Below are 27,399 nucleotides of genomic sequence, written 5' to 3' on the forward strand. Positions count from 1 at the left end.
AAATCCCACTCAGTGCTGCCACTTCCTAGTTTGGGCAACCTGAGTCTGTCTGATTAAAAAAAAAAAATGCCCCTACCCTGCAGAGGTCTTGAGAATTAGGTACTCTGTAGTAAAGCGTGCAATGTCGGTACTAAGCCCCCATCTGTGATTAACTTTTAGAAACAGCAAATGGGTTGATTCATGAGGATGCAGAGCAAGAGTAAAGTGATGAAGTATAGGCAGTTCTGGTGATTTGTTTATTCCTCATAAACACTCGTTTCTACAGTACAACTCAGAGAATACACGGAGGCACACGGCTATAATTTCCACCACAGTCTGCTGTTGAAGAGACATTCAGTGTGAGGATAAGGGGCTGGGAGTGGGCTGGGCGTGTCTGGGTCACAGGATAATTGGGGGGCCTCCATGATGAACTACATAGGGATCCTATCGGTCAAGATCTGACCTCCCAGGCCTGATGGCCAAGCTCATGGTGGAAGAGTAAACAGTGGACCAAATGCAGGGAGCCAAATTCTCTTTTGGTTCACTGCAGTCCTAGAATGGGTCCAATTCTACCAAAACCCCAAGGGGTTGAGGTGGGTCTGACCTCCTAGTCCACTGGGAAGGGGCTGTGTCAGCCCAAGCCATCCCTAAGGATTCAATTACTCTGTGATAGGGCCTGAAATGGGCCAGGGATGTCTGCCCTTCACCCTGGAGTAACTAACAAGTACAAGTCCTAAAGTGACTCTTTACATCAGTGTCTTGACTATCCCCAAAAGGGATCCTGTCCCGTCTAAGAAAGGAGAGGCACAAATAGGGCACAGATTAGCTGCTGGAACTCAGGTAAGGAAGACAGCCTATAAAGTCAAGGGACAGGGAAACAGCACTCTTACCAAACCCTTCACAGGGGGAATAACCAGACACAAATAGCAGTCTGGAAAGACAAAAGGGGAGGCCTGGAGCCATGAAGTTGACCAGCAGCAAATGGGGAGGCGGCGGGGGGACACGCAGAAAAGCTCTGGCTGTGGCTTTCACAGGACTGCTGAACTGCCTAAGCCACCCCTGCCTCTCTCCCTGTTTCTCCGGGGGGGGGGGGGGGGGCCACAAAGCACTAGCCCTAATTTGGGGCTGGGATCAACTGCCCCAAATACAGGCGGAACGAAGAGGCTCTGCCCCACTTGGCAGGAAATCAAGGAGAGGCAGGTCTGCACTGGGCAACCCAAGGTGTTAGGGACATAGAATACCAACAAGTGAGAGAAGGAAAGAGAACTGGTCACCCTGCTGTGGGCAGCGGGGCTCGAGTCCTCAGAATTCTGTGATGGAATCCCTGCCTGGCGGGTGTGGGGGCGTCCCAAGGCTTCTGCTCTCTGCGGGCATCCTCATGTCCTCTCACAGCCGGTACATCTGTTCACCTTGAGTGAGTAACGGGGCCTTTGCTTTACCCAGTACTTGTCAGCTGGCGCACGACGCCCCGTCAGGCAGTGAGATTTCTGGCAGACTTGGAGGCGCTCTGGGCCCGCTGCACGACTGCGGAACACTTCTCACGCCGTAGCAGCTTGTTGTTCTCAAACAGGCCTTCATTGCGAGGTATTCCATGCGAACCATCGGGGAAAGTCAGCAGGCCTTGGAGGGGGACAGAGAAAATTCGGGATGGACGAGGGCGTTAGTGACTCAGGGAGCGGCCTGATGCCAAGCCGTGAGGAGGACTCACAGGTCTGCTCTGGAGCGCAGTCCGCGGGCTCGATGAATAGGAGTGAGGGCCCGGTCACTCTGGATCGCTGGACACCCATAAAAGCATTACAGCTGACAAGGTGTACCTCTGCCCGTATGATGCTCCCCCCAGTCACCCATCCTGGTGGGCTATGACTTACCAAAACCATCCACTCTGCCATTTTTAAATTCCCCTTCAAATGTCATGTTGTCATGTCGAATGAAGACTCCAACGCCGTTAAACTTGCCCTGGGCGAACTCCCCCTCGTACCTGCAGAAACACGACACGTTAGCCTTTAGAGGGGTAGTGGGCAGTCCAGGTTAACTGCATGAAGCAGCTACCAATAAGTGTTGTTTATTTATTTATTTTGAGAGAGAGAGAGAGAGAGAGAGAGAGAGAGAGAATGAGCAAGGGTGGGACAGAGAGAGGGAGAAAGACAATTCTCAAGCAGGCTCCATGCTGTCAGTGTGGAGCCCGCTGTGGGACCCAATCTCATGAACCATGAGATCATGACCTGAGCCAAAACCAAGAGTCAGACACTCAACCAGCTGAGCCACCCAGGCGCCCAGTAAGTGTTCCTTATTAATGCCAAGGAGCAAGCTCCACCCTGCCCCCACTCGCCCCACTCCCAACCGGCAGAGACGGGCCAGAGAGCGAGTGTGATGCGAGGCTCTAATTTCAAGGAGATAACAGAAGAGAATGGCAGTGGGGTGGAAGGTCGCTCAGCGACGCGCCATTTCAAATTTTAGATCTATTTATAAAGTAACTAATAAAAGAACTGCTTCCTCCTTGCCTGTTTTCAGAGGACCTGGGACATCTCAGGTCTGACCAGCTATTTATCACTATCAAAGCTGAGAAAGGAATGACCCAGTACTCGCCTTGAGCCGTCTGAGAAGGTCAGTACCCCGAAGCCATTGAAGAGCCCATTCTCGAAATGACCCAGGTAGGTGCCGCCATCTGCAAACATCAGTTGACCAAAACCATGTCTGCGGCCTGAGCAAAGAGAAAGACAGTCGTCAGGCTGGGATGGGGCAGCTTCAGGGACCCCCCTCGCTGCCTAACATCTCTTGCCTTTTGTCACCCCACCCACAAAGGAAAGAAGAGAAGCAGTGACGCTGGCAGGGCAGAGAGCTACTACCCAGAGTCAGGCAGGAAAATCTGGCTCCCGGGACCTTCCCATCTTGTCACAAATATCAGATTGGCAGCAGGTCTCTGTAGGTATGAATGATAAGAGGCCCTCTACTGTGTGTCACACACTCTTCTGAGCTCTTTGTGCTTATCATCTTATTTAATCCTCACGGCGTTAGGAGATGGGCACAGTACTATTATTGTTCCCATTTCACAGATGCAGAAACCAAGGCTAGGGAGAAGCCAAATCGCTTACTCGAGATCACAGAGCGGGTAAGTAGCAGAGCAAGAGAGCAAATGCGGCAGGCATCCTGGCCGGAGAGCCCTCAACACCTACTTATGCTGCCCTCTGAGGAAAACAAGTGCCCCTCTGCACCTCGAAGCCAGGGGGCCAACCTACCAGCCAGACTGGCGACGCTGGTTTGGGCTTGGTCAGGTCAGCGGGGCTGTGCTTACCCACTGACCTGACCAGAAAACAGCAAGATGCTGGAGGAGTAATCCTGTCCTCTAACAGAGTACGACGGAGCCCTTCTGGGGGACAGAGGGTGGCCGCTCTAAATGGCTGGAGCCGAGGGGACAGCAGGTGCTGGGGAGGCAGGGGAGAGGCACGGGGGTGTACTGAGACAAGGTCACACCCAGTTGCACAGTTTCTCCTCTCGAGGCTCAAGGATTCATCAGCTGCAGGGATTTAGCGTGAAAAGACGTGGGTGCGTGTCTGGAAACAGCCTGAATGTCTCTTCACTGACTGTGGGAAGTGAAGGCTCCTCTCCTCGGGGTGGTTCCTGGCTTGATGGGACTGGACCCATGAGGCTTTTAAGTGGCCAGACTGTGTTTCTCAGGCTCTGAAGAATTTCACCATTCCTATGAATAGTTACTTCCGAATGTAATGAGCTGTCACAGGAAATTCAAGGCAATGGATGTCATTTGCTCTCAAGCGTCTGTGCTAATTTCTAGATCTTCCTTAACTTTTTAAGATGCACTAGAACCAAGTCATTACAATCAATTCTGCACTTTCTAATTTATGGGCACTTAAAATAATTCATTGTACTCTGCCTGGTACATAAGCATTTATAAAAACAATTCCCACATAATAACATTAAAGGGTAAAAGGATACTAAAACACTTTATATTCAGAACTGGAAAGATTTAACTCGTTGCTGGAGGCTGGGCAAACAGCAGCATTTTATAATTCCTTTACTTAAGCCTAAAATCAAATAAAGGAAAGGCGCTCTTCAGATTAAATCCTGGACTTAGACATGAAGACTCATCCAGCTGGCTTCTATAGCTTTATGTATTTGTCCTTTAGTCATATGAAGTATTCATCACTTGACCCCTAGGGGCCCTCTCACCTTCCTTCCACTCGCCACGATATTCCTCCCCACTAGAGTAGGTGAAGGAACCTTTTGTGAGGGTCATGATGCCAGCTTATGGAAGAAAAGTATGAAAACTGCAGGGAACAAGCAGAGGAGAATCGGAGTCACAGGATGGCTGGAGGAAAGGCCAGCAAAGCAATTTTACAGATATATTCTATATACTTACCACCCTGGTAAGTATATAGATATTACTGTAGATACATTTAACAAATATACCCACCTTTCCAAACCCCCCCCCCCCCCCCACAACCATCTCCTCTGTTCAAGCAGTCTTATCCTCCTACTGATCTTAAAAGTTATCAGCCAGGGGGCACCTGGGTGGCTCAGTCAGTTAAGCCTCCGACTTCGGCTCGGGTCATGATCTTGCAGTTCATGAGTTCGAGCTTCACGTCGGGCTCTGTGCTGACAGCTCAGAGCCTGGAGCCTGCTTCGGATTCTGTGTCTCCCTCTCCCTCTCTGACCCTCCCGTGCTCTCTCTGTCAGGAACTGAATAAATATAAAAAAAAAAAAAAAATTAAAAAAAAAAGTTATCAGCCAGTTCCAATTTTCTATGACCTGGGATAGAAACTGAGGATTAATCTACAAATATTGGCTTGATACCTACTATGTGTTTAGTTGATGTATAAAATATAGTCTCTTCCCTCAATGAGTTTGCAATCTAGTTGCTAAGGCTAATAACCGAACCACTGAACAAGACGAGAGATCATGTAATTAAGCATCAGACTGGATGGCAGAGATGAACAAAGACAAGATGGCATGGACCACAAACAAGCAGCGAAGAGGGCAAAGGGCAGCTGCAGATAGAGAAAAGCTGGGCAATGAACGCACAAGGAGCAATGATGCCTGTATGTTCGGTGGAAAAATATTAATGTGGGTTTTACTGCAGTTGAAGGTTTATTTAAGGAGTAACAGGAAACAAGTTTGTCTTAGGTACTCAGCCGAAATCTGAAATCTGAAAAAAACCTTTCAGATTTCATCCAAACGCCCTCATTTTATAGATGGAGACACAGAAGCCCAGAGAAGTTATAAGCCAGTCTGTGCTCTGGAACAAGTGCCCTGGCTTCCCCTGACTGCTGCTGGTTCTTTCTCTCTTGTATTGCAGGCTCTGCTTTCAGGGCCAGGCTACCTTAAGGAGACCTTTGAAAGCTAGGCAGAAGAGTCCACAGCTAATAAGACAGGGGAAAGGGGAAGGTTCTGGGGGTTTGTGAACAGGGATGTTAATATGAAAGCGGTGCTCATGGAAAATGAATGTGGCAGCAGGAAGCAGGATGCTTTGGAGCAGCAAAAGCCTACAGCCAGAAAAGCTTGCAAGGCGGGAGATGTGCTAATTCAGTAGACTGTGAACATGAGCACAAATTACTCCCCCTCTGCTCATGCCCTTGTGATGTGACATGGCAGCACCTCCATTAACAGGCAGTTTGTTCCTCCACGCACTGGGTCTGGGTGGGTTCTATGACTTGCTCTGGCTAATGGAACGCGGACAAACGTGATACAGAAGAGGTCTGCAAAGCGCCTATACACTGGGCTTGCCTTCTCACTGCACTTGGAACTGTTCTGCCCCCATGTGGACAAGCCCGGGCTAGCCGGCCGGTGACAAGGGATCACGTGGAGCTGTTGTACCAATTGACCACAGATGCAGGGTGAGCTCGGGCATGACCAGTGGAGCTGCTCTTGAGCCCAGCTCCAAATTAATGACCCACAGAATCATGGACAAAATACATGGCTGTTATTTTAAGCCATGGTGTGTTATTACCCAGAAAAAGCTAACTGATACACCCAGGTACAAGATCATAAGACCTGAACTAAGGGGATAACAGCATAATGGGAGCAGAAGGAAGGAATAACTAGGACAGAGAGGCTGGCTAGGTATGGCTTCACAGGTGTAGTAAAAGAATGCTTGTATTCGATTCAAAGATATCCAATAAGAAGGGGGTTAAGGCAAACCATAAGAGACTCTTAAATACAGAGAACAAACCGAGGGTTGCTGGAGGAGTACTAGGTGGGGGATGGGCTAAATGGGTGATGGGCATTAAAGAGAGCACTTGTTGGGATGAGCACTGGGTGTTATATGTAAGTGATGAATCACTAAATTCTACTCCTGAAATCATTATTACACTCTGTGTTAACTAACTTGGATTTAAACAAAATTTAAAAATTAAAAAAAAAAAAAGAAGGGGGTTAAGATAACCCAAAATATCATTAAATGCATAGACAAACAGAATCATCTGACATATTTTTTAAAAATGCAATCCCTAGTCCTTTTATAATTTCCTAGGTCTTTTTACTCACCTCATCTTTTCCAGATCTAAGCAATAAAACATTTTTGCAAGTGACTGTGACAATGCAGAGTCCTAGGCCCACTACCAGATCTACTGAATCAGATTTTGTAAGTGAGAGCCTGGGAATCTGCAGTTTCAACAAGCACATCGTTAGACTGTTAAACATTTGAAAGCATGGGAACTACTACTCTAATAAACAGCTATACTATGTGCGAAAGTTCCCTGACCTAGAAATCATCATTGAAAGGTCCCCTGTTATTAACAGTGAAGCTAGAGTCTGACCCTCAAGCATCTGATTGAGTTACGACAGGACAAGTGCACCCCTTCTTCACAACATGGGGGCCAGACCTGGAGGACCAAACAGGAGTGAGATTTTAAATCCCTACAGGCCTGGCGCCAATGGCTAGCTTCTTTCAAGTCCCAGAAAAGCTCAAATCACACACAACATTAAGGGTTGTATTGCTGTCTCCATTATGGAACATCAAGATGGGGTCGCCAAAAGTAGGTTCCACAGTACAAGAGGGATCTGGCATGTTTGATACTAAAATGCTTTAAATGTTCAACTTGGAGGGGCACCTGAGTAGCTCAGTTGGTTAAGCGTCTGACTTTGGCTCAGGTCATGATCTCGCGGTTTGTGACTTTGAGCCTTGCATTGGGCTCTGTGCTGACAGCTCAGAGTCTGGAGCCTGCTTCGGATTCTGTGTCTCCCTCTCTCTCTCTGCCCCTCCCCTGCTCAGGCTCTGTCTCTCTCTCTCTCTCTCTCTCTCTCTCTCTCTCCCTCAAAAAATAAATAAACATTAAAGAAATTTTTTTGAAGATAAAAAATAAAAAAACAAACCAGACACCTAAACTCACACATTCACATCGACTGTAATGGAAATTTCTTTAAAGTCTCATTATAAAAATGCTACCAACGTGATTCAAATAACATTTTGGAAAAAAAAAATCAGCCAATGTTGACTAATGAGGTGAAAACTCTAAGGTGAGGAAAAGTAAACTACAATTGCCACTCGTGTATTCTTTATCACCACCCTATGGGATATTTTAATTTTGGCCTCTGTCATGGTGCTTTTTGATACAGATGCCGCAAGCCCAGAAATGGTGTGATGTGCAAACAGCTGGGCCTGAACAGAGTGGGGCTCAGTGACATCTTCTGGGCCCTGGCCCTGTCTCAAAGCTCGCGTTTCTTCCCAGCTATGAGGACAGATGAGTTTTGAGAATCCCTTGCTCTCACCCAAACATGGAGCCGCATTTGTTTCTACCTCCTTAATGAGGCCAGCTTCGGAAGCTCTTCCAGTGATGTCTGGGAGCCCCTTCCACAGCGTCCCCAGGGATTTTCTCGCTGTTGCGGCGACTTGGGAGCTCCATGTCCAGGGTCTCTCACACAGCAGAAGATATCCCGAGACAGGGGCCATTTTCTTCGTGTGTTAAAGCCCCTCAAAACCTCTGGGGCTATCTTCTCTGAGAGATGACGCTGGTTCCTGGTGTGCCATCTCTGTCCCATCAACGTTCCACAAGGTCAGCATCCAATTTCAGGTCCACAAGCCTCTTGTTGTCAGCCCGGCATCAGTGTGCCTGGGGTAGAGGCCAGCATGACTGTGCTGCAAATACAACATTAATGAGAGGAAGAGAAGCAGTTTCCCACTGAAACTGCCAGAGGAAAACTTTCCAGTCCAGACAGGCTTTGATAACTACAGGCCGTCTTCAGCTCTTCCCAGAACTAGTGAGGTCAGCACGTTGAAAACGTAGCTTATGGCACAAAGCTGAAATATTTCATTCCTTCAAAACAAGTCAGAATCTTAAGGGCCACATCTTATAATAAATCTTATAACTAAACCACCGTTCCAAAACATAAAACACAAAATCATTATTCAGGCAGTAAGATGATAAGATAAAGGCATGTCCTTTTGATGTTTGGCAGCTGTTAACTTGTCTTCACTCAGAGGTCTGGAAGGAGTTCTTGTGGTGTCATGTGAGGAGTCAGTTTGACTGCCCAATGGCTCATGGGGAGAGAGAATCCCAAGCCAGCTCTGCGCTGACAGCACACAGCCCGGCGCGGAGCTCAAACCCACGAACTGGGAGATCATGACCCGAGCCAAAGTCAGATGCCTAACTGACTGAGCCATCCAGATGCCCCTATTTTTTTTTTTTTTTTTTTTAAGTAGGCTCCATGCCCAACGTGGGGCTTGAACTCAAGACCCTGAGATTAAGAGTTGCATGCTCTACCAACCGAGCCAGCCAGGCACCCCTGTTTGCTTTTTCTCAAGGCTACATGAAATTTCCACATAGTGGCATCCCACTCCTTTCAGATGGACCAGTAGAAGGTCCCTGAAAGAAAGTGAACAGTGTTTCTCCAGTTTGAAGAGTATCTTTGGACAAAGTATTAGCCGGCCACTCAAACTGTAAACTTTGCCACTCTTTTGGTATGCTGTTAGCTCTTAGGGAATAAAATTTTCCAGTGAAACTTGAGATCATCCTCTACCCAATGGGACAGGTTGTATTTTCCAAAGACGTTTGCAATCATATCTCCTGTATTACACGTTCTACAATTTGACCTTGCCACTGTTCCATGATAAAGATGGAGTGTAACTCTTCTTCTCTGAATCTGGGCAGGCTTATGAATGCTTCAACTGACAGAACACGATGGAAGCAATGGTGTGTTCTAAGGTCAGATCAGAAAAGGTGATGCATCGGGCGCCTGGGTGGCTCAATGGGTTAAGCGTCTGACTCTTGTTCGTAGCTCACGTCAAGATCTCATGGTTTGTGGGATCAAGCCCTGAGTTGGGCTCTGCACAGACAGTTTGGAGCCTGCTTGGGATTCTCTCTCTCCCTCTCCCCCAATTTGTGCACGCTCACTCTCTCTCTCAAAATAAAGAAAGAAAAGGTGATACATCTACCCTCTTCCTCAATGGGACACTTATGCTTAGAGACCCGAGCCACCACATGAGAAGTCTGACTACCTGGAGGCTAATGTGCTGTGAGGAAGCTAAGCCACAAAGAGCCACGTGTTGGTGCTCTAGTTGGCTGTTCTCAACTTTGAATCAGCCCAGCCCAGGCGCCAGCTGTGAGCAAAGGAGCCTTCAGATGATTCTAGCTCCAGGCCATTAAGTCAGCGTCCCATCTAAGGCATCATGGAGAGAAGGAGGTCATCCCCATGATGCCCTGTACAAATTCCTGACTCACAGAACCTGTGAACATCATATGGTTGTTTTAAGCAGCTAGATTTGGGGTAATATATTATATGGCTATATAGTAAGTGGAACATCATCTCTCCACGTAACCCTGCCACCATCATCTGTCATTTGTTTTTCAAAAATACATTTCCATTCCTTTTTTTACCTAGGGAGACAGAGCAAACTCCCTTCAACAGCTGGTCAAAATGATGCCCATCCCCAAGAACATAATCAGAAGTGCTAATTAAGGAAACACATGTAGACTCTATGGCCTCAGGCCATGGTTGAACACATTTGACTAGAAACTTCTACCTAGTCCAAATAATTGATACTGTCACCACCTGGGACAGTGTCGGGATCATTTATAACTTCTGTAACTAGCCATGCTAAGTAATAGTCACTTTGCACATCCAACGACCCAAAAAGAAATCATGGTCATTGAGACAAATCTAGTTCAATACAGTATAGCCAGTGCTAATGAAGACTGAAAACCCAACACTTTAATAAGCATGTAAACCAGTATTTGTGTCAGTTACCATAAAAAAGTCTTTTTAAAGAGAACAGGTGGCCTAGGAGTTTAGGCTTCAGCTATGCATATGGAATCTAGTCACAAAAGCAAGAAGATTCATGCCTCTAAACAGATACCCACCCTTTCTGCTCTTTTGATAGATGGGTTGCAAAGGATCAATCCAAACATTTATCTAAAAGAAAAGAACTATTTTGTCCCTGAAATGAATACACGATTGGTCTGCACAACAGACTACCTCCCTGCTATCTTTACTTTCTCTTGACCCTGACATTTCCAAATAGAACTTGGAGACAGGAATGTAACTTTTATTTGTATTCCATTTGTCTTTTTTCAGATTTTAGAAATCAAACTTGTTAAAAAAATACTTATGCATTCACAATAACTTGTGTCCAAATTCAGAGGATTAAAAACTAACTAACTAACTAACTAACTAACTAACATAAAAAGGAACAGATTTTCAGTTTAAGAATACTGTTTTGAGGCAGCCAGCTTTTCCCACATATACCTTTACATGGTTCCTCCAAAGCCTCCCCAGAATATGAACGTCTTGTCAAAGTTTTCTTAATTATAAAGGAAGCAGTCTTAGGCTTTCAGAATCCTAAAGAAAAGAAGAGGAAGAGCTTGATGAACAAAACTTAGGCTGGTAAGAAACCTAGAACAAAAAGTCAAACATTCTTTTTTAAATGTTTTAAATGAGCTTGAAAAAACTGTTTTTTTCTTATAAGTCTGCAAGTCTTTTTACTATAAATCTCCCTTGAACTCGAGAAGTAAAAAAAAAAAAAAAAAAAAAAAAAAATTAATAAAAATGTGTTGCTACTAGATAAAGGTCTTATTTCGGAAGACCGGTGTGGCGATTAGTTGGAGAAGAAAGTGGGAAGAACTGAAGATAGTAAAAAACGAAACAAAACAAAACAAAACAACCTGGGGGTGATAGGGACGGCCACGATACTATTCTGTTTTATGGAAAAGAAAATGCCTGGACCGGGTTTTAATAAAGCCGAGTTACGCCCGCGGATATCTAAGCAGTTTGGAGGTGCCACCCAGCAGGGGTGCCACCATGAATTGAGGCATCTCATTCCCCAAGCCTCGTTGTGTGGGACGTCTCTCCACCAGAATGTGAGAGGCGGACCCAGGGCAAACAAAGCCCTAGACCCAACTAACAACACTTCCTAGTCGATTTCCCACCCCGTTCTTGCATCCCAGCACCGATCCTTCCCTCTACCCGAGCTCTGCTCTCCCGCCTGGGCCAGGTCTCTGCTCACACTGGTCTGCCACCCACTCCGGACGCAGCCCCCACCCACCCGCTAAGCCGGGTACCGTGGGCTCTCTCGGACCTCGGCCCCAGCGGTAGAGACTGGAGGTCTGGGTTTGGCACCCTATGGACCCCACCCTCTGGTCAGCGCGTCCTGGGTGGAGTCACGATCCCCAGCCGGTTATCTCGGGATGGTCTTCTCAGTCCCTTCCTCACCGACCACATTCTCCTGGCCCCCTCCCTCCTGCGCTGCCAGCCAACCTGAGCTCCGCCTTTCGGGATGACAGTCACGCCCTGACGCGGGGATCCAGCTGCCGGGACCGCCGCTCCGCCGGGATCGCCTCTGCCACCTGCCTCTCCACCACCTCCACCAGCGCCTGCCCCACTTGACGCCGCCATCCCCGGCGGCCGCACTGGGCGCAATTCCCGCTGCCCATTGGCTGTTACCTAGGCAACCGGGAGCAACGCCACTCTCCATTGGCCCGGCTCGAACTCTGCGCCATCTTTGTGCGGGGCGAAGTGTCTCTGGATCTCTGGACAAACATCCGAGAGAGGGGTGGGGCTGAACCCATGATCCCACCTTGGCCACCCTGGTGAAGACCTCAGGTCTTACCTACCCAGAGACAGCCTAGCCGAAATGTCACACACACAACAAAACAAAACAAAACCTGAGTCAGAAGCAACAGTGACCACCCTCTCAAGGGGCTCCGATCCTGTGCGGACCTTCAGAGTTGTAAATGGCCCCTCCCTGGAGTTTAAGGGCAGAACCCAAATCTGGCTTTTGAGGTTCAGTTTTGTAAATGGTAACATGCTAGACTAGGCAACTGCAGTTGAATGAGCTTCAACCCTGTGCCAGCATTGTAATATCGGGACACTTCTGCATTCATTCGTTGTTAGGATTTGTGTTGTCATTACTCAGATCCTTTGTATTTAAAATATAGTGTTGGGGTGTCTGGGTGGCTCAGTCCTTAAGCTCAGACTCTTGATTTCGGCTTCAGGTCAGGATCTCAGACGATGAGATGGAGTCCCGCCTGTGACTCTGCACTGAGAGCACGGATCCTGCTTGGAATTCTCCCCCCACCCCCCGGCTCTCTCTCTGTGCCCCACCCTCAAAAAATAAACATTAAAAAAAAAATAAGTATAGTGTCAATATTGGAGCAAATCCTCCAAATACCGTGCACACCAATCCGTTTATCCGTATACAGTATTTATTTACTGAACAAAGTGAATGCAGCTAGAAAAGACACAGATCGTTGCCCTCCTGGAACTTACTGCCTCCATGTGGAGAAGAAAAGATTCATGTACATGTAAAATTCAAGATTATATTTAATTATTAAAAGAAGGCAAACGCATGAAGAGAATAAGCAAACTGCTTCTCTGAATTGGGGTTTTCCTCATCTGTGGAATAGAAAATGAAAATGATAATAATAATGATAAAGACTCCCCAGGACTTATATGACAGTACAGTGTATAAGTGCTCAATAAACAACATTTTTACATTATTTTAAAAGACTTGGATTCTGTGTTCAAATCCCATGCCTGCCACCAAATGTGTGGGGCTTCAAACAAGTTATTAAGCTCTCCAGCCTGTAAAATGAGATTGGACTAGCAGGCCTATAAGATTCAACCAGCTCTAACATTCAATGGTTAAACATGCTAAACTGTGTGGTAATGAATATAGATATAATTAGTTGTTGAGAGAATGGAGTGTCAGGAAAATAGATCTTATTACATTGAAGTATATATATCAAAATTTGATGAAATAAGGATGGATTGTGGTTAAACTATGGAGAAAAATTAGGGGGAAGATATGTTTTGCAAAATGTAGTGTTTTGAATAGGAAAATTCATAGATACACAAAGTAGAATAGAGGTTACCAGGAACTAGAGGAGGAGGGAGTTACTGTTCAATGGATATGGAGTTTTTGTTGGGATGATGAAAAAGTTTTGGGTATAGGCAGTGGTGATGGTTACACAACATTGTGAATGTATTTAATGTTAACGAACTGTACACTTGTGAAATGGTTAAAATGATAAATATTATGCATATTTTACTGCAATGAAAATGTTTCCTTTTCAAGAGACCTCATGATCAGGGGAGAGGAGCAAAGGGAGAGAGAGAGAGACGGAGAAAGAGAGAGAGAGAGAGAGAGAGAGAGAGAGAGAGAATCCTAAGTAGGTTCCAAGCTCATCTCAGAGCTTGATTTGGGGCTTGATTCCATGACCTTGGGATCATGGCCTGAGCAGAAATCAAGAATCCGATGCTCAACTGACCGAGCCACCCAGATGTCCCAAAAATGTAGTTTCTTTTTTCCCCCCAAAAAATGTAGTTTCTTGATCAGAGCAGTGACACAAGGAAACCAGTGTTGTTGTTATTTTTAATCTTTTAGCTCAGTCTCCTCATTTTTCCTGTTTATTTATTTTTGAGAGAGAGAGAATGGGGGAGGGGCAGAAAGAGAGGGAGACAGAGGATCCGAAGTGTGCTCTGTGCTGACAGCAGAGAGCCCTATGCAGGGCTTGAACTCATAAATCGTGAGACCCTGACCTGGGCTGAAGTTGGATGCTTAACCAACTGAGCCACCCGGGAGCCCAAAGGAAACCAGTGTTTTAAGAAAATTAATCTGGTAGTGATACTCAGAGATAATCAGAGAGATTGGAAGCAGAGAAACAAATTCATAAGCTATTTTAATAATATAGCTAAGACATCTTGAGAGTCTCAAAAGTAATGTGGCATCCATGAAAATGGACAGAAAGGGGGTTCATATGAGACACATCCCATAGAGATATTTAATAAGAAGCAATATAGTGTTAAAAGCATTGAGTTGGTGTGCCTGGGTTTGGATCCAGCTCTGCCACAGACCAGCTGCATACATTACTCAGTTTCTAACATCATAGGAGCTGTAATGCCAGTTACATGTAGTCCATTTACATCCATGGAATATACAAAAAATAATGCCTGGCACGTGCGTAGCATTTGGTGAGTGCTAGCTCTTCATAGGTAATAGGGAATGTATTGATCCCCCCTCCTTTTTTTTCAGTAAAAGGAAAATCAAGTTCTAAGGGGTAGATTCAGAAATAAATTCTGAGAGTTTTCCATAGAGAAGACCCAGAATTCAAAGGAGAACTCTAAATCTTGCAGCTTTCCTTGACAATTTGAAGCTTAGGGGCTAAATGAGATCAATACCAAGAGATCATCTCTGTGACTATGATCCCTCGGCAAGTACAAGGGCAAGTACTACTGAATCATTTGATAATCTGTATCGGGAAGGGAAATATATGTCTTGTAACTGAAAGGGGAAACTGTATGGACCTTTGCCTAAAATGGGTTACATGCCAAAAAAACATTAAGACACTGTCATACATGTAATTAAATAATAAGTTGTTTTGGGGTGGCCGTGTGGCTTACTTGGTTGAGCATTTGACTCTTGGTTTTGGCTCAGGTCACAATCTCAAGGTTTGTGGCTCATCAGGGGCTGAGCTGGCAGTGTGGAGCCTGCTTGGGATTCTCTCACTCCTCTCTCTGCCCCTTCCCCACCTCAAAATAAATAAATAAACTTAATAAAACAAAAAACAAAAACAAAATAAACAATAAGTTGTTTTGATTCAGTACTTTTACTAGCTGTGGCAATAATTTGATTCAAGAAAGAATGATTATGAAATATTGGTTACTATTTGGCTGGTCATCTCTTGTGAAAACCCATAGTCTAGTCTGCTGGTTATTTTAAGCACAAAACAAAAACAGCATCAACAATAAAAAAGCTACCATTTGTTGAGTGTACTAACCACTATGCTAAGTGTTTTACATACCTTCTCTTAATTTTTATTTAATTGAGGAAGGGATAATTCCCATTTTACAGATGAGAAAACACATTCTTAAGTGTTCAGATGGGGTTCAAACTCAAATGACTCTCATTCTCTTTTTTCTTTTTTCCTCCAGTAATATAATTACATTATTCCTTCATAGCACACACCCCCTTTAAGGCGTTTGCTGAAGGCCTACCCCCAAATCGTTGAACTTCTATTATGGAGTTTTCAGTTTTCATTGTTGGCTCCTTTTCTGCTGCCTCAGAGGGCTGTGTGTCTTCAGCTTGATCTTCCTTCTCTTTTCCACTACTAAAAATATACTGAGTCCCTATTGTGTCTAGACACTGAGGTTTTACAGCGGTGAATAAAACGGTCATGGACTTTTGCCTCATGGAACTTTTTAGTCTAAGACCATATCTTCCATCAATTAATAAATAAGCATTAAGCATCCGGGCCAGACACTGTGTAAATTGCATTAGGGCTGTGATTTTTTTTTTTTTTAACGTTTATTTATTTTTGAGACAGAGAGAGACAGAGCATGAACGGGGGAGGGTCACAGAGAGAGGGAGACACAGAATCTGAAACAGGCTCCAGGCTCTGAGCTGTCAGCACAGAGCCTGACGCGGGGCTCGAACCCACGGACCGTGAGATCATGATCTGAGCCGAAGTCGGACGCTTAACCTACCGAGCCACCCAGGCGCCCCAGGGCTGTGATTTTTAAAAACCTTTTTATTTAGGCAGATTAGGTATTTTTCTTTGCTTCATTTTTGTCTCGCTAGCACTTTAGAACATAGTAGGTACTCAATAAATATTTTATGAATGAGTGCATGATTGAATGAATGCATATACAAAGACTAGATCTCTCCAGTTTCACAGCTGGTTGGTTCATAGCAGGCACTCAACAAATGACTGATTAGGTAGGCTACTTTATTGAAAGCTCCCAGAGACAGGTCAGCAACAGGAAGCTAGGGGCGGGGCGGGGCTAGTAAGAGCAAGGGGCGTGTCTGACCTGGGTCTGGCTCCTGGAGCATGCGCGGTCTTCATCGACGGTGACGGGCGAAAAATGCGGAGGGCGCGATTACGTAGACAGTGGTTCTGATTGGCTACCGTTCGCGCGCGAGGGGTCGTGCCTACGCGTCGCCAAGTAAACAGGCTAGGTAGGGGCGGGGCCAGCAAGGCGCCGCGACCTGGTTGGTCAGGCGGGGGTTGGGGGTGTCTCCGATTGGTCCCCGCCCGGGGCTCAGCTGTGTGGAGCGCACCGGGACCCGGAGCCGGCGGCCTGAGGGATGGACGAAACGAGCCCACTGGTGTCCCCCGAGCGGGCCCAACCTCCAGACTACACCTTCCCGTCCGGCTCGGGCGCTCACTTTCCGCAGGTGCCGGGGGGCGCGGTCCGAGTGGCGGCGGCGGCCGGCCCGGCCCCCTCTCCGCCGGGCTCGCCAGGCCACGACCGGGAGCGGCAGCCACTGCTGGATCGGGCTCGGGGCGCGGCGGCCCAGGGCCAGACCCAAACCGTGGCGGCGCAGGCCCAAGCCCTAGCCGCTCAGGCGGCGGCGGCGGCGCACGCCGCGCAGGCCCACCGCGAGCGGAATGAGTTTCCGGAGGACCCCGAGTTCGAGACGGTGGTGCGGCAGGCGGAGCTGGCCATCGAACGCGGCATCTTCCCCGAGCGCATCTACCAGGGCTCCAGCGGAAGCTACTTCGTCAAGGACCCTCAGGGGGTGAGAGCGGGGTGGGGGCTGCCGCCGCTGCCTTCGGGGAGGGTGGGCCTGTCCGGGGGAATTAGCAGCTTCGCACAGCCACGGGGAAAAGGGGGGTTGAAAGGCTGCAAAAGGGAGAAACTTCACAGTGCAGAGCCCCTTGGCAAGATTTTGGAATGCCCCTGAGGACTGGAGATGGAGAAGCTCTGCGGAATGAAGAAATAAATCAGAACCTATTTGGTGGGGGAGGAGTGAGCGGAGAATGAAAAGAGAAATTGACCAGATACAGGCGAGGGGCCCAGCGGTGTGGTGGGACAATCGGCTTCTCGACAGAGACGCGCGGGGAGATGCTGCTTTCTAGTAGGTTCCTTAGCTTTAAACTACAGAGACTGCTATTCGGCCATTGTCCTACAGATTTGAGCTTTGGTCTATTTTCTCTTTTTGGACTGAACCAGCGTTGTCCATTGTACTACAGATTTGAGATTTGGGCCCATTTCCTTTTTTTGGACCGAACCAGCGTTGTCGCTGTTTATTGAGAAGGACGGGTGACCCATCAGGGCCGCTGAGGGTTCAGTTCCAGCCTTCTGTGTCGTGGGGATGTCTACCACTGCCCCAGGCCTCTTACTGGCAAACGTCGGTGATGAAGTGGGTGGACTTACCAGTTTCATCTGCCTTGATTATTGCTCACTTCTGGGAAATTGTTCAAATTCTTTTTCATGTCTTCTCAGTAAAGAATGTGGAGTTTTAGAAACACAGGACTACCTTCTACATTTTACTTTCATTTCTCTCCTAGGACTATCAGCAGTTCGCTTTTTAGCTAAGGCAAAGTGTTTGCTGGCCTTTATTTTGTCCCCTGCATGTGTATAAATAGGGGGATGGGGATGAGATGGGTTGGGATGGGACATGGGGTGACCAGGGCAGCTGAGCGGTGACCTTTATTCTTTTTTTTTTTTTAATTTTTTTAATTTTTTTAACGTTTTATTTATTTTTGAGACAGGGAGAGACAGAGCATGAACAGGGGAGGGTCAGAGAGAGGGAGACACAGAATCGGAAACAGGCTCCAGGCTCTGAGCAGTCAGCACAGAGCCCGACGCGGGGCTCGAACTCACGAACTGCAAGATCATGACCTGAGCCGAAGTCGGCTGCTTAATCGACTGAGCCACCCAGGCGCCCCTGACCTTTATTCTTTTGATAGCTGCAGAAGAATTTAAGGCATTTATATAAGACCAGAGGGATCAGTGGAATATCAGTGGGTCAAAAAGTATTAACTTTTCCCTGTCAAGAGTTCTTGGATAGATCAGAATGGTTTCTTGGAAAAATGTATTATTGTTATACTTATTAAAATGATGATTGTCAAATCTCCCACAGATTTTCCCTGCATCTCTCCTGTGTGAACTCTTTACATGGCTGGCGTGCTGTTCTGATAGGAGTGCCGAGTGGCCAGGATGGACTGACTTGTAGCTCTTGGTTAGGTTCATTTAATGATCTGGTCATTCTTCCAGATGTTGTCCCTGAATTATCAAGAACCAGAAAGCAATATACCATCAACTCAGTTACCATAAACTGAGCTGGGGAAAAGGTGGGGAAAACTTTGAGAATAGTAAGTCTTTGCAAGTCCCTCAAGTAAGGGGAGGAGTGAGTTAAACTGAAAGCTCAAAGGGGAACCATTACTTCTAGAAAAAAAGTGGGTCTCCTGAGGTCTAAATGCTAGCAAGATGCTTTCATCTTTTATATAAGTGGTTTTTATTTTTTGTTTATTTTACTTTTCTTTTTTTTAGCTTGTTGGCTGATGTAAGGAGGAGCTGAGTATCTTTGATAGGTATAGGAGCAGTAGGAAGGTTTTTATTTTTCTTTCATGACATTGTTACAGTTTTTTTGGAAGTGTGTCAGGTCAGCTGAGAAGTGACCTGGTGCTCTGACAGATGGGAGTAATAAGATCTTTCACTTCTCCCTGGCAGGTAAAGTATTACCGCCTCTGTGCATGGGCCACAGAGAATAACAGACTGTGGGTATGTTTTTTGGTGATTTGCAGGATCCCAAGGTCTAAAATTTCCTGGCCACTGTCCTTTCGTAGAGAGGAAGTCAAAACACATATGCCCTGGCAAAACTTATTAATATAACCATCTTAGTCCCACTGAGTAAAATATGGTTCAGAGCAGAGGATCACTTCCTCAACGCTGTGGTGGGTCAGGTTAGGGACCACAGACTCACTGTAGTTGTTCGTGTGGTCTTTGGCCCTGTTCCAAATTAGTTTATTTTATTGAACAAATACATAGGTAGCACTTACTATACGCTAGATACTGTTTTAAATGATTTACAAATAATAATTCACTTAGTACTTATAACACCTTTGAAGGTAGGTACTATTATTATTATTCCAACAGGTGACACTGAGACACACAGTATAACTAATTTTCTTCGGGTCCTAACAGCTAGTGAGTGGGAGGCAGGATTCAGGCCTACTGAGTCCAGAATTCATGCTCCTAACCTCTATGCTCTGCTGCCTCGAAGTCAGTCATCTGAATTTTTGGTTTCTTTTTGTTTACCATATTGGTTAGGATTAAATTGGGCTATGTGTGACAAAATTTAAAACAACAATGCCTTGAATAAAAGTACGCCTAACTCTCATAGAAGGAGTCTATAGGCTGCTTAGGGCTGGCATGGCAATATGAACAATGTGCCTCCTTCCATCCAGCTGATGGGCCATCCCTAGAATGTGGCTTCCACTACATAATCCAAGATGGCTACTCAGACTGCACACAACTGGTCTGTTTTTCAGCCAGTTGGAAGGAAAGGACGAGGGAGAGTATGCCCTCTTCCTTCAAGACGTTTCATAGAAGTTGCACCAGACTCTTTTTACATCCCATTGTCCAGAACTTAACCGCAGTAGTGGCTGGGAAGTATAGTCTTTATTTTGCCCCACTAAAAATCAGGAGTCCTATGTCCAAGGAAGAAGGGGGAACAGAGTTTGGGGAAACCCGCTGTTTCTGCCAGAGCTGCTTTTGGAGCTAGAGAGACTAGAAGGTTCTTGGAGATAATAACCCTGATTCCCTTTCCCAATTTAGGATGGTTTCTCCCTCAGGGCGAGCAAATGGGGACCTAGAACAGTAAGATGGAAACGGCTAGATCAGAAGGCCTGATAGAGAACGCTCATATTACCCTCCTCACTTGTATTATTGTGCTTCTGGTCTTAAGCTCAATCACCTATGAAAATATTTTTAAAGCTTTTTTTATTTTGCGAGGCTAGTAATATTAGATGTTCATATTCCACGAATCATAGAATAGCATGTGATTCACGAGTTTACTAAGAAGATTAAATGCGATATCCCACATGAAAGCCCCTGGCGTGGTTCCTGTTGCTTAGCAGGGGTTCAGAGTGTTTTGGTTTTTATTAAGTTGTATGCCCACTGACCCCTGGATTAGGCTTTGTTGGACACATGGCATGGAATAAAGCAAAAGTAGCATAATTTTGAGAAGATTTTATGACCACTGAGAATAGTAATTTATTAGCTAACGCTAATTTGTATTTGCTTCAGAATTTTACAGATACTGATCACATGTGCTAGGACCTAGGCCTTGTATCAGTAATATTCAATCTTTTAAACAAACTTATCGACCAAGAGTTTGTCATAAAATGATACAGGTTTTTCTTTTTTCATTTTTCAAATATAAAATTATGTTATAATATTGAATGTGCTTCTTCCAACTACCTGTGCCGTCCCAAGAAATTCTGATGTCCTTACACGTGGTTGAGAGTAACACTGATAGCCTGATAAAGAATAAAGATCTCAAACAGAATAATTAATGCTTTTTACCTAAATGTTAAGAGGCAGTCAAGTTTGTATGTCATCTTTAGATGTAGTTCCTGAGATTTTTTTTTTAATGTTTATTTTTGAGAGAGACAGACAGAGCACGAGTTGGGGAGGGGTGGAGAGGGAGGGAGACACTGAATCCGAAGCAGGCTCCAGGCTCTGAGCTGCCGGACGTGAGGCTAGAACTCGTGAACCGGGAAATCATGACCTGAGCTGAAGTCAGATGCTCAACTGACTGAGCCACCCAGGCGCCCCTGAGATTTTGAAGCATCATTACTGTCTGTTCTAGGGACCTGTCCCAGACCACAAGTTGTAATGGATGAGGAAGGTTGGGTCAATGGCAGTGGATAGGAAAATAAATACAGGCTAAATCTCTTCTATTGCCTTCTATTTGGATCCCATCTTCTTTTAGGGTCTCATACATTTAGAGTAGCCCATCCCTCTCTTTTCTGAGAGTTAGCATGTAAATAAGGCTTCTTTGCCTAAATAGCCAAGTCAGGCAGTGCTATTTCTATCCAACTGCTAATACAGAATGCAGCAGTTCTCAGAGTGGGGCCAAAGGACCTATAGGAATCCTATTAGATGTCCACAGGTCAAAATTATTTTTAATACAATTTTAAGACTATTTGCCATTTTCATTCTCACTTCTGTATAAGTGTACAGTGGAGATTTCCAGAGGCTACATGATGTGTGATATTGAAACAGACTGAATATTAAGGAAGATGTAAGAATACAGTGGCCTTTTATTAAGCCAGACACTAGAGAGATTTGCAAAAATGTAAAACAGTGCCTGCCTTCTCACTAAAAATTGTTTCTGAAAATAGTTATTTTTCATAAAAACATATCACTTAGGTTAACATGTAACAGGTCTATTTTTATTATTAAGTTGAATTAACAGTCATAACATTTCAGTTTTAATTTCTAATACAGCAAATGTAGATTTTACATTACCCCCAAAAGTTTTGGGAGTCTTTACTAATTTTTAAGAGTTTAGAGGGATCTTGAGACCAAAATTGTTTGAGAACCATCAGCTTCATGTTTAACAAATTAAACAAAAACTTTTAAAAGTTGTGTTTGTATATTTCACGGTGCAACAGTGAGTGATATGCTTAAACTATCTTTTCTTTTTTTTTAATGTTTATTTATTTTTGAGACAGAGACAACATGAACAGGGGAGGGGCAGAGAGAGAGGGAGACACAGAATCCGAAGCAGGCTCCAGGCTCTGAGCTGTTAGCACAGAGCTTGACGCAGGGCTGGAACTCATCAACCATAAGATCATGACCTGAGCCAAAGTCAGATGCTCAACTGACTGAGCCACGCAGGCGCCCCAAAACTATCTTAAATGTTAGCACAGTATAATACCCTCCTTTTTAGGGCTGCTGGACAGATAGGAGAAACCTGTGAGTTCCAGGTCTCTTAGTATTTGTTGTGGGTTCTGACACTAGCCGGTGAGTGGTCTCTTCCTGTGCAGTTCTGTTTTTATCCCTAGCCTCACTGACTGCTATTGCTTAAACTACCTGTACCTCACCTTCTTTATTAAAGAGGGTTAGTAAGGGGATGTTAAGGAAAGCCTTTTTAAAAATAATGGCATCGGGGTGCCTGGGTGGCTCAGTCAGTTAAGTATCTGACTTTGGCTCAGGTCATGATCTCAGTTCGTGAGTTCGAGCCCCGCGTCGGGCTCTGTGCTGACAGCTCAGAGCCTGGAGCCTGCTCCGGATTCTGTGTCTCCCTTTCTCTCTCTCTCTCTGCCCCTCCCCTGCTAGTACTCTGTCTGTCTCTCTCTCAAAAATAAATAAAACATCAAAAAAATATATATTGGCATCAGGAGCTCCTGGGTGGCTGAGTTGGTTGAGCATCCCCGACTCTTGATTTTGGCTCAGGTCATGATCCCAAGGTTGTGGAATCGAGCCCTGTGTCAGGCTCTGTGCTGAGCGTGTATCCTGCTTAAGATTCTCTCTCTCCCCCCACCTCTGCCCCTCTCCTGCTCGCTCTCTCTCTCTCTCTCTCTCTCTCTCTCTGTCTTTCTAAAGATAAGATAAAATTACAATAAAATAAAATGAAATAAAATAAAATAAAATAAAAATAGCATCAAACCAAAGCTTACTACTAAATGTAATAAAGAAATTGAAGTTATAGTAGGGAAGAGAGAAGACAGAAAAATTAGGCAGTAGTCATTTTCTTTCTCAACCAAATAATGGTGGGTATCTTTCTAATTTGAATGGTTCTAGAGTTTGTTTTCTGTGAATAGGAGAGTATCCTTGAGTATTCAGGAACACAGTTGAAAATGTGAAGTTCGGGGCGCCTGGGTGGCTCAGTCGGTTGAGTGTCCGACTTCAGCTCAGGTCACGATCTCGCGGTCCGCGAGTTCGAGCCCCGCGTCGGGCTCTGGGCTGATGGCTCAGAGCCTGGAGCTTGCTTCCGATTCTGTGTCTCCCTCTCTCTCTGCCCCTCCCCCGTTCATGCTGTGTCTCTCTCTGTCTCAAAAATAAATAAACGTTAAAAAAAAAAAATTTAAAAAAAAAAAAAAGAAAATGTGAAGTTCACATTAGCTTTGGAAATTGGGCCCAATGTTGTTATGTATCATTTGGCAAGCCTGTAGTGCTCACACAAATGAGGTACTGAGCAAATGTTAACAGAATTGAATTGAACTGAGGCCACACTTAGTCCTGAAAGGCACTTGTCTTCCTTTCTGCCTAATGTCCTTTGGTTCCTCCATCCTTCCCACCCACCATTCCCCTTTATCCAGTCCACACAGCTTTATTTAATGAAACCTGTGTGATTCCTGATGATAACTGATGCTTTTAGAGTTGTTGAAATGCTTTCTGATTCTCTTTATGTTGGAAGGAAATTGAGAAGTTTGAGAGGTCAGTCTGTAAATGATGCTTTGGCTGCAATCTTGGCCTTTGAGTTCTGCTTTGTTTTTTGTTTTTTTAATTTACATTATTTCCTTTATTTTTTTATTTTTGAGAGAGAGAGAGAGAGAGAGAGAGCGAGAGAGGGGAACAGAGGATCTGAATCAGGCTCTGCACTGACAGCAGTGAGCCTGACACAGGGCTCAAACTCACGAACCTTGAGATGATGACCTGAAGTCATGACACTCAACTGACTGAGCCATCCAGGCACCCCAGAGTTCTGTTTTATTTAATGGAAGTATTTAAGCCTCAGTCTGGGTAGCTGAAAAATACTACTAGAAAGAATGTCTCAGTCTTCCTTCCACTGGAGACCAGGTTGCTGAACTCCACATTGTACCTCAGTCGAACTGACTGTTGAGTTGTAGGGCATGCCTCAAGTTGTCCTATGGTTTTACTGCCCAGTTCCAGAGAGTTACAATGGACTCATGAGTCATTCTGTGAGTGACAGGAGCCCCTTGCTATTGCTGCTGTCTGGTTCCGAGCCCAGGGTTCCAGGGGGTACAGAGACAAGAAGATTGCTGTCCCTTAGGCCTTTTGCTAGCCATTTTGGATAAGAATGTAATCCTGAAGACTTAGGATATGAATATATGCACTTGACTTTTCCCACTGAATATGTAAGGTTGTTTGTGTTTAAGAATAAATTGATTTCCTTTGAAGGGAGGAGACTTCTGTGTTTTTCTTGCTCTCAAATTCTTGCAAGGCTTCTTGAAAGAACTAGCCTCCAGATGGACCAATTATTGTTGGAGACACGCACCCAGCCAATTCCTAATATGAGTACATACTTAATGCAGGCAGATGGGTGTATGTTTTTTGCTGTGACCTGCCTGTCAGGAAGTGACACCCACAGGAAAATGTCTTATGACCCACACTAGCTTGAGTTGGCTGTGGGGTGAGGGGAGAGGGAGAGTCATATGATATGAAGATGAATCACTGAGATGGCATATTTACTTTTCTTCCTCTTCTTCATATTTACCAGGTTGGGGACTGGGGGGAATGAGGTAAATGTGAAATAACCTTGGAGGGCTCCCTGGCCTGGGGAAGAAAACCTCAGGAGGGAGGTCCATAGTGTATAGATTGCTTCACTGTCCCATATTCCAAGGACCTCTGAGGATTAAGTTACCACCTGCAAGAGAAGGTGGATTTTAATCTTTGGGGACTCTCATGTCCTGATCTCTTGCTTACCAGAGTTACTTAAAAGAACCCCATTCTAACCAGGTAGCAGATTCTTTTTCCTGTTGTGATTTTTCCCTTCCATTGCTCTCTTGGTTTGTCTTTCCTAAGCTTTTTAAGGTTTTGTTAATACCCTGCGAGTGGAATAGTAAGGCTGCTAGAGGAAATCAGCCATTGATGGAGTTTCCTTAATCTCATTCCATAATACTTTACTAATTTCCTCTCAACTGATACTTTTTTGAGTCTTTACCTGATTGATGCAGAACAACAGTTTGTATGAATGTACCTTGGAAGTTGGGCTTTGAGTCCGTTTTACCATGTATACTAGACTTGGCATCTTCTTTGGCCACAGCCCTTTCTGGCACTGGGTCTCTTAGCTGCACACATGAGCTGTATCTTCCCCTTACAAGCTGGGGAGAAGCTAGTGTCTGTCTATAGCTATTGTCTGCCTGTGCCTTCTCATTTCTTTCTAGAGTCTTGCTGACCTGGTCTATGAGCTACTTGAATCAATTGCCTTTAACATCCTATTTTTCTTTTCTTTGTGTAGAAGATCATTGCTGTCTTCAAACCCAAGAATGAAGAGCCATATGGGCACCTTAATCCTAAGTGGACCAAGTGGCTGCAGAAGCTATGCTGTCCCTGCTGCTTTGGCCGTGACTGCCTTGTCCTCAACCAGGGCTATCTGTCAGAGGCAGGGGCCAGTCTGGTGGACCAAAAACTGGAACTCAACATTGTACCCCGTACAAAGGTCAGTAACCTTACTGCCTATCCAGAGTTTTCCTGGGCCTAAGTCCTGCTACATGTTAATGGGGCTTAGGTCCAGGGAGGGCTGTTTATGTCCTGAGTCTAGGGTTCTCAGCCTTTTTGGGGGGGCAGGTAGTAGATTTAGGCTCATGAGTTGATCATCTGATGGAAGCCATCCTGAGAAGGATATGCATTAAATTTTTGCACACAATTTCAGGAAATTCACCGACCCTCTGATGCACACTTATGGGTTCCCTGTGTTTTTCAATTCCTGGTAACTGTAAACTGGTTAGAAACCTAGCTACTTTTATAGCTCATTCTTTTAGATTTCTGAGCTATTCCATGATTTAGAGATAATCTAGAATGGACTAGCTTATGTCAGCTAATCACTTATACAAGGTCTGGCAAGGAGGAATCTAGGATGGGATGAGAGTCTGGCTTGAGCCTGTGCAGGGAACTGACCTGGAATTCTCATCCATCTTTTTGCTGTGAAATTCTTGTACTTATCTGAACATAGTAAAATCAGGGTCCCAGATCCAGGCAAATCCACACTTAGAATGGATTTGCACATCCCCTATGTTTGTTATAGACTTAGCTGAGGTTCTAAGGGAATAATGATTCCCTCCCCCTCCCCCAATATGCTGAAATACAGAATTGTTTGCTTGCATTTTCAGGACATTTACTGATGCCAGGCTAAGAATCCCTGTACTGCGGGGTGTTACATGAAACTTTCCAAGAGTTATGAGGGGAAGGAATCTGCTGGTCAGCATATGAACATTCAAGGACACATCATCACCCATTTAGTATGTGGCTACCTCAGGTTTAGTAACAAGCTGGAGCTCTGATCTGATATGCCCTGAGGCTGCAGGAGCATCTTTGTAGCTATGGGCTTTAATCCTCTGAGAATCTGATGAAAGCTATACATCTTGTTCCCAGAAAAAAAATCATATATTTGCAGTTGTTGTTTGCATAGAATTTCAGGGGGATGGTTCATGGACCAGTTGCAATCTACTCATTTACCTTGTAAGGACCATGCCTCTAGCTTAAAAACCCCTGCTTAAGATTTTCTTTGAAGGTTTAGATAGTAGACTGTGGGCAGAGACTGATCAGCAGATAGAAGCTTTCCTTCAAACCTGTTTTTTTTCTGTTTCCCAGGGTGTTTTAGAAGAAATTGTGATTGTTGTGGTTGTTTAACTGTCTGCTCCTTTGCCACCGAACTCCAAACCATAAGCCAGCTGGTTTGTAAGTTTGTAGAGGTCAGGGACCATTTCTTGAAATTTCTTCTTATATTCAGCACCTAAGCAAAGTGCTGTTTTTATAGGAAGTATTCCATAAGTGCCAGTTGAATCAGTAGCGAGTATCAAACCAGGAGGGACAATTCTAGAGATCCCCCCGACTCAGGTCCGTGGGGAGAGCGTATGCTTGTAGATCCCATGGACATCTGATTCATTGCCTGGTCTTGTACAGTTCATTCCTTCCCTCTATGCTTTAGTTCTCTCTGTACACAGAGTTAAATAGCACACTTTGAACATCTTGTATGATAATTAATGCTTTAAAGATCTCCTGCCTAACCAGAATTCCTCCTACTAGGCCCCTCCTAGATTCTAGAAATTGTTTTAAATACTCCTTGCTCAGCACTGTCATTCCCTTTCTTCACTAGGTAAATAGTCAGCGCCTAGCCATGTGCCTGCTCTGCGTGTGCTTCTGGAGTGCAGTGCCTGAGAATCAGAGGTTGAGGCCACATTCTGACTCTGCAGCTTTTTATTGGGTGACCCTTGGCAAGTCACTTAAAACACCCCCATATCCCCTGCTTGCTCAGTTTCCTTACTATAAAAA

The 27,399-nt window shown here is 45.2% G+C and overlaps 2 protein-coding genes across 5 annotated transcripts in view; one reads left to right on the plus strand and one right to left on the minus strand.

Annotated features, from left to right (window-relative positions):
• Nucleotides 1-217: 217 nt before the first annotated feature.
• On the minus strand, nt 218-11,818 carry MORN4 (MORN repeat containing 4). 4 transcript variants are annotated; one of them, XM_058697391.1, is made up of 6 exons: nt 11,683-11,818; nt 10,675-10,767; nt 4,165-4,262; nt 2,566-2,680; nt 1,848-1,957; nt 218-1,599 (listed from the first exon to the last, which is right to left on the minus strand). In XM_058697391.1, the coding sequence occupies exons 3-6, from the start codon at nt 4,229-4,231 to the stop codon at nt 1,451-1,453; spliced, it is 441 nt and encodes a 146-aa protein (XP_058553374.1). In that variant the 5' UTR covers nt 4,232-4,262; nt 10,675-10,767; nt 11,683-11,818; the 3' UTR covers nt 218-1,450. The 4 variants fall into 4 exon arrangements, with proteins under 4 accessions (XP_058553374.1, XP_058553371.1, XP_058553373.1 ...); XM_058697388.1 differs by lacking the exons at nt 2,566-2,680; nt 4,165-4,262 and adding an exon at nt 7,730-8,068; XM_058697390.1 differs by lacking the exons at nt 2,566-2,680; nt 4,165-4,262; nt 11,683-11,818 and adding exons at nt 7,730-8,068; nt 11,559-11,639.
• Nucleotides 11,819-16,421: 4,603 nt separating this feature from the next.
• PI4K2A (phosphatidylinositol 4-kinase type 2 alpha) overlaps nt 16,422-27,399 on the plus strand; it is a 34,483-nt gene continuing 23,505 nt past the window's right edge. Inside the window, exons 1-2 of the mRNA XM_058697358.1 lie at nt 16,422-16,945; nt 25,367-25,567. Coding sequence (XP_058553341.1) covers nt 16,511-16,945; nt 25,367-25,567 — 636 coding nt within the window. The 5' untranslated portion in view covers nt 16,422-16,510. The remainder of the gene's footprint in view (nt 16,946-25,366; nt 25,568-27,399) is intronic.

The sequence above is a fragment of the Neofelis nebulosa genome, chromosome 13 (genome assembly GCF_028018385.1).
Source record: "Neofelis nebulosa isolate mNeoNeb1 chromosome 13, mNeoNeb1.pri, whole genome shotgun sequence".
Classification (NCBI taxonomy): domain Eukaryota; kingdom Metazoa; phylum Chordata; class Mammalia; order Carnivora; family Felidae; genus Neofelis; species Neofelis nebulosa.

Bases quoted from the DNA above. Each gene is read 5' to 3' on its own strand.
- MORN4 (XM_058697388.1), bottom strand. From the start codon at position 7,971: ATGGGACAGAGATGGCACACCAGGAACCAGCGTCATCTCTCAGAGAAG. The intron at 1,958-7,729 runs GTAGAAACAAAT...GTGTTTCTGCAG, and splicing joins AAGCTGGCCTCATTAAGGAG to GTACGAGGGGGAGTTCGCCC. The intron at 1,600-1,847 runs GTAAGTCATAGC...TCCCCCTCCAAG, and splicing joins TGGCAGAGTGGATGGTTTTG to GCCTGCTGACTTTCCCCGAT.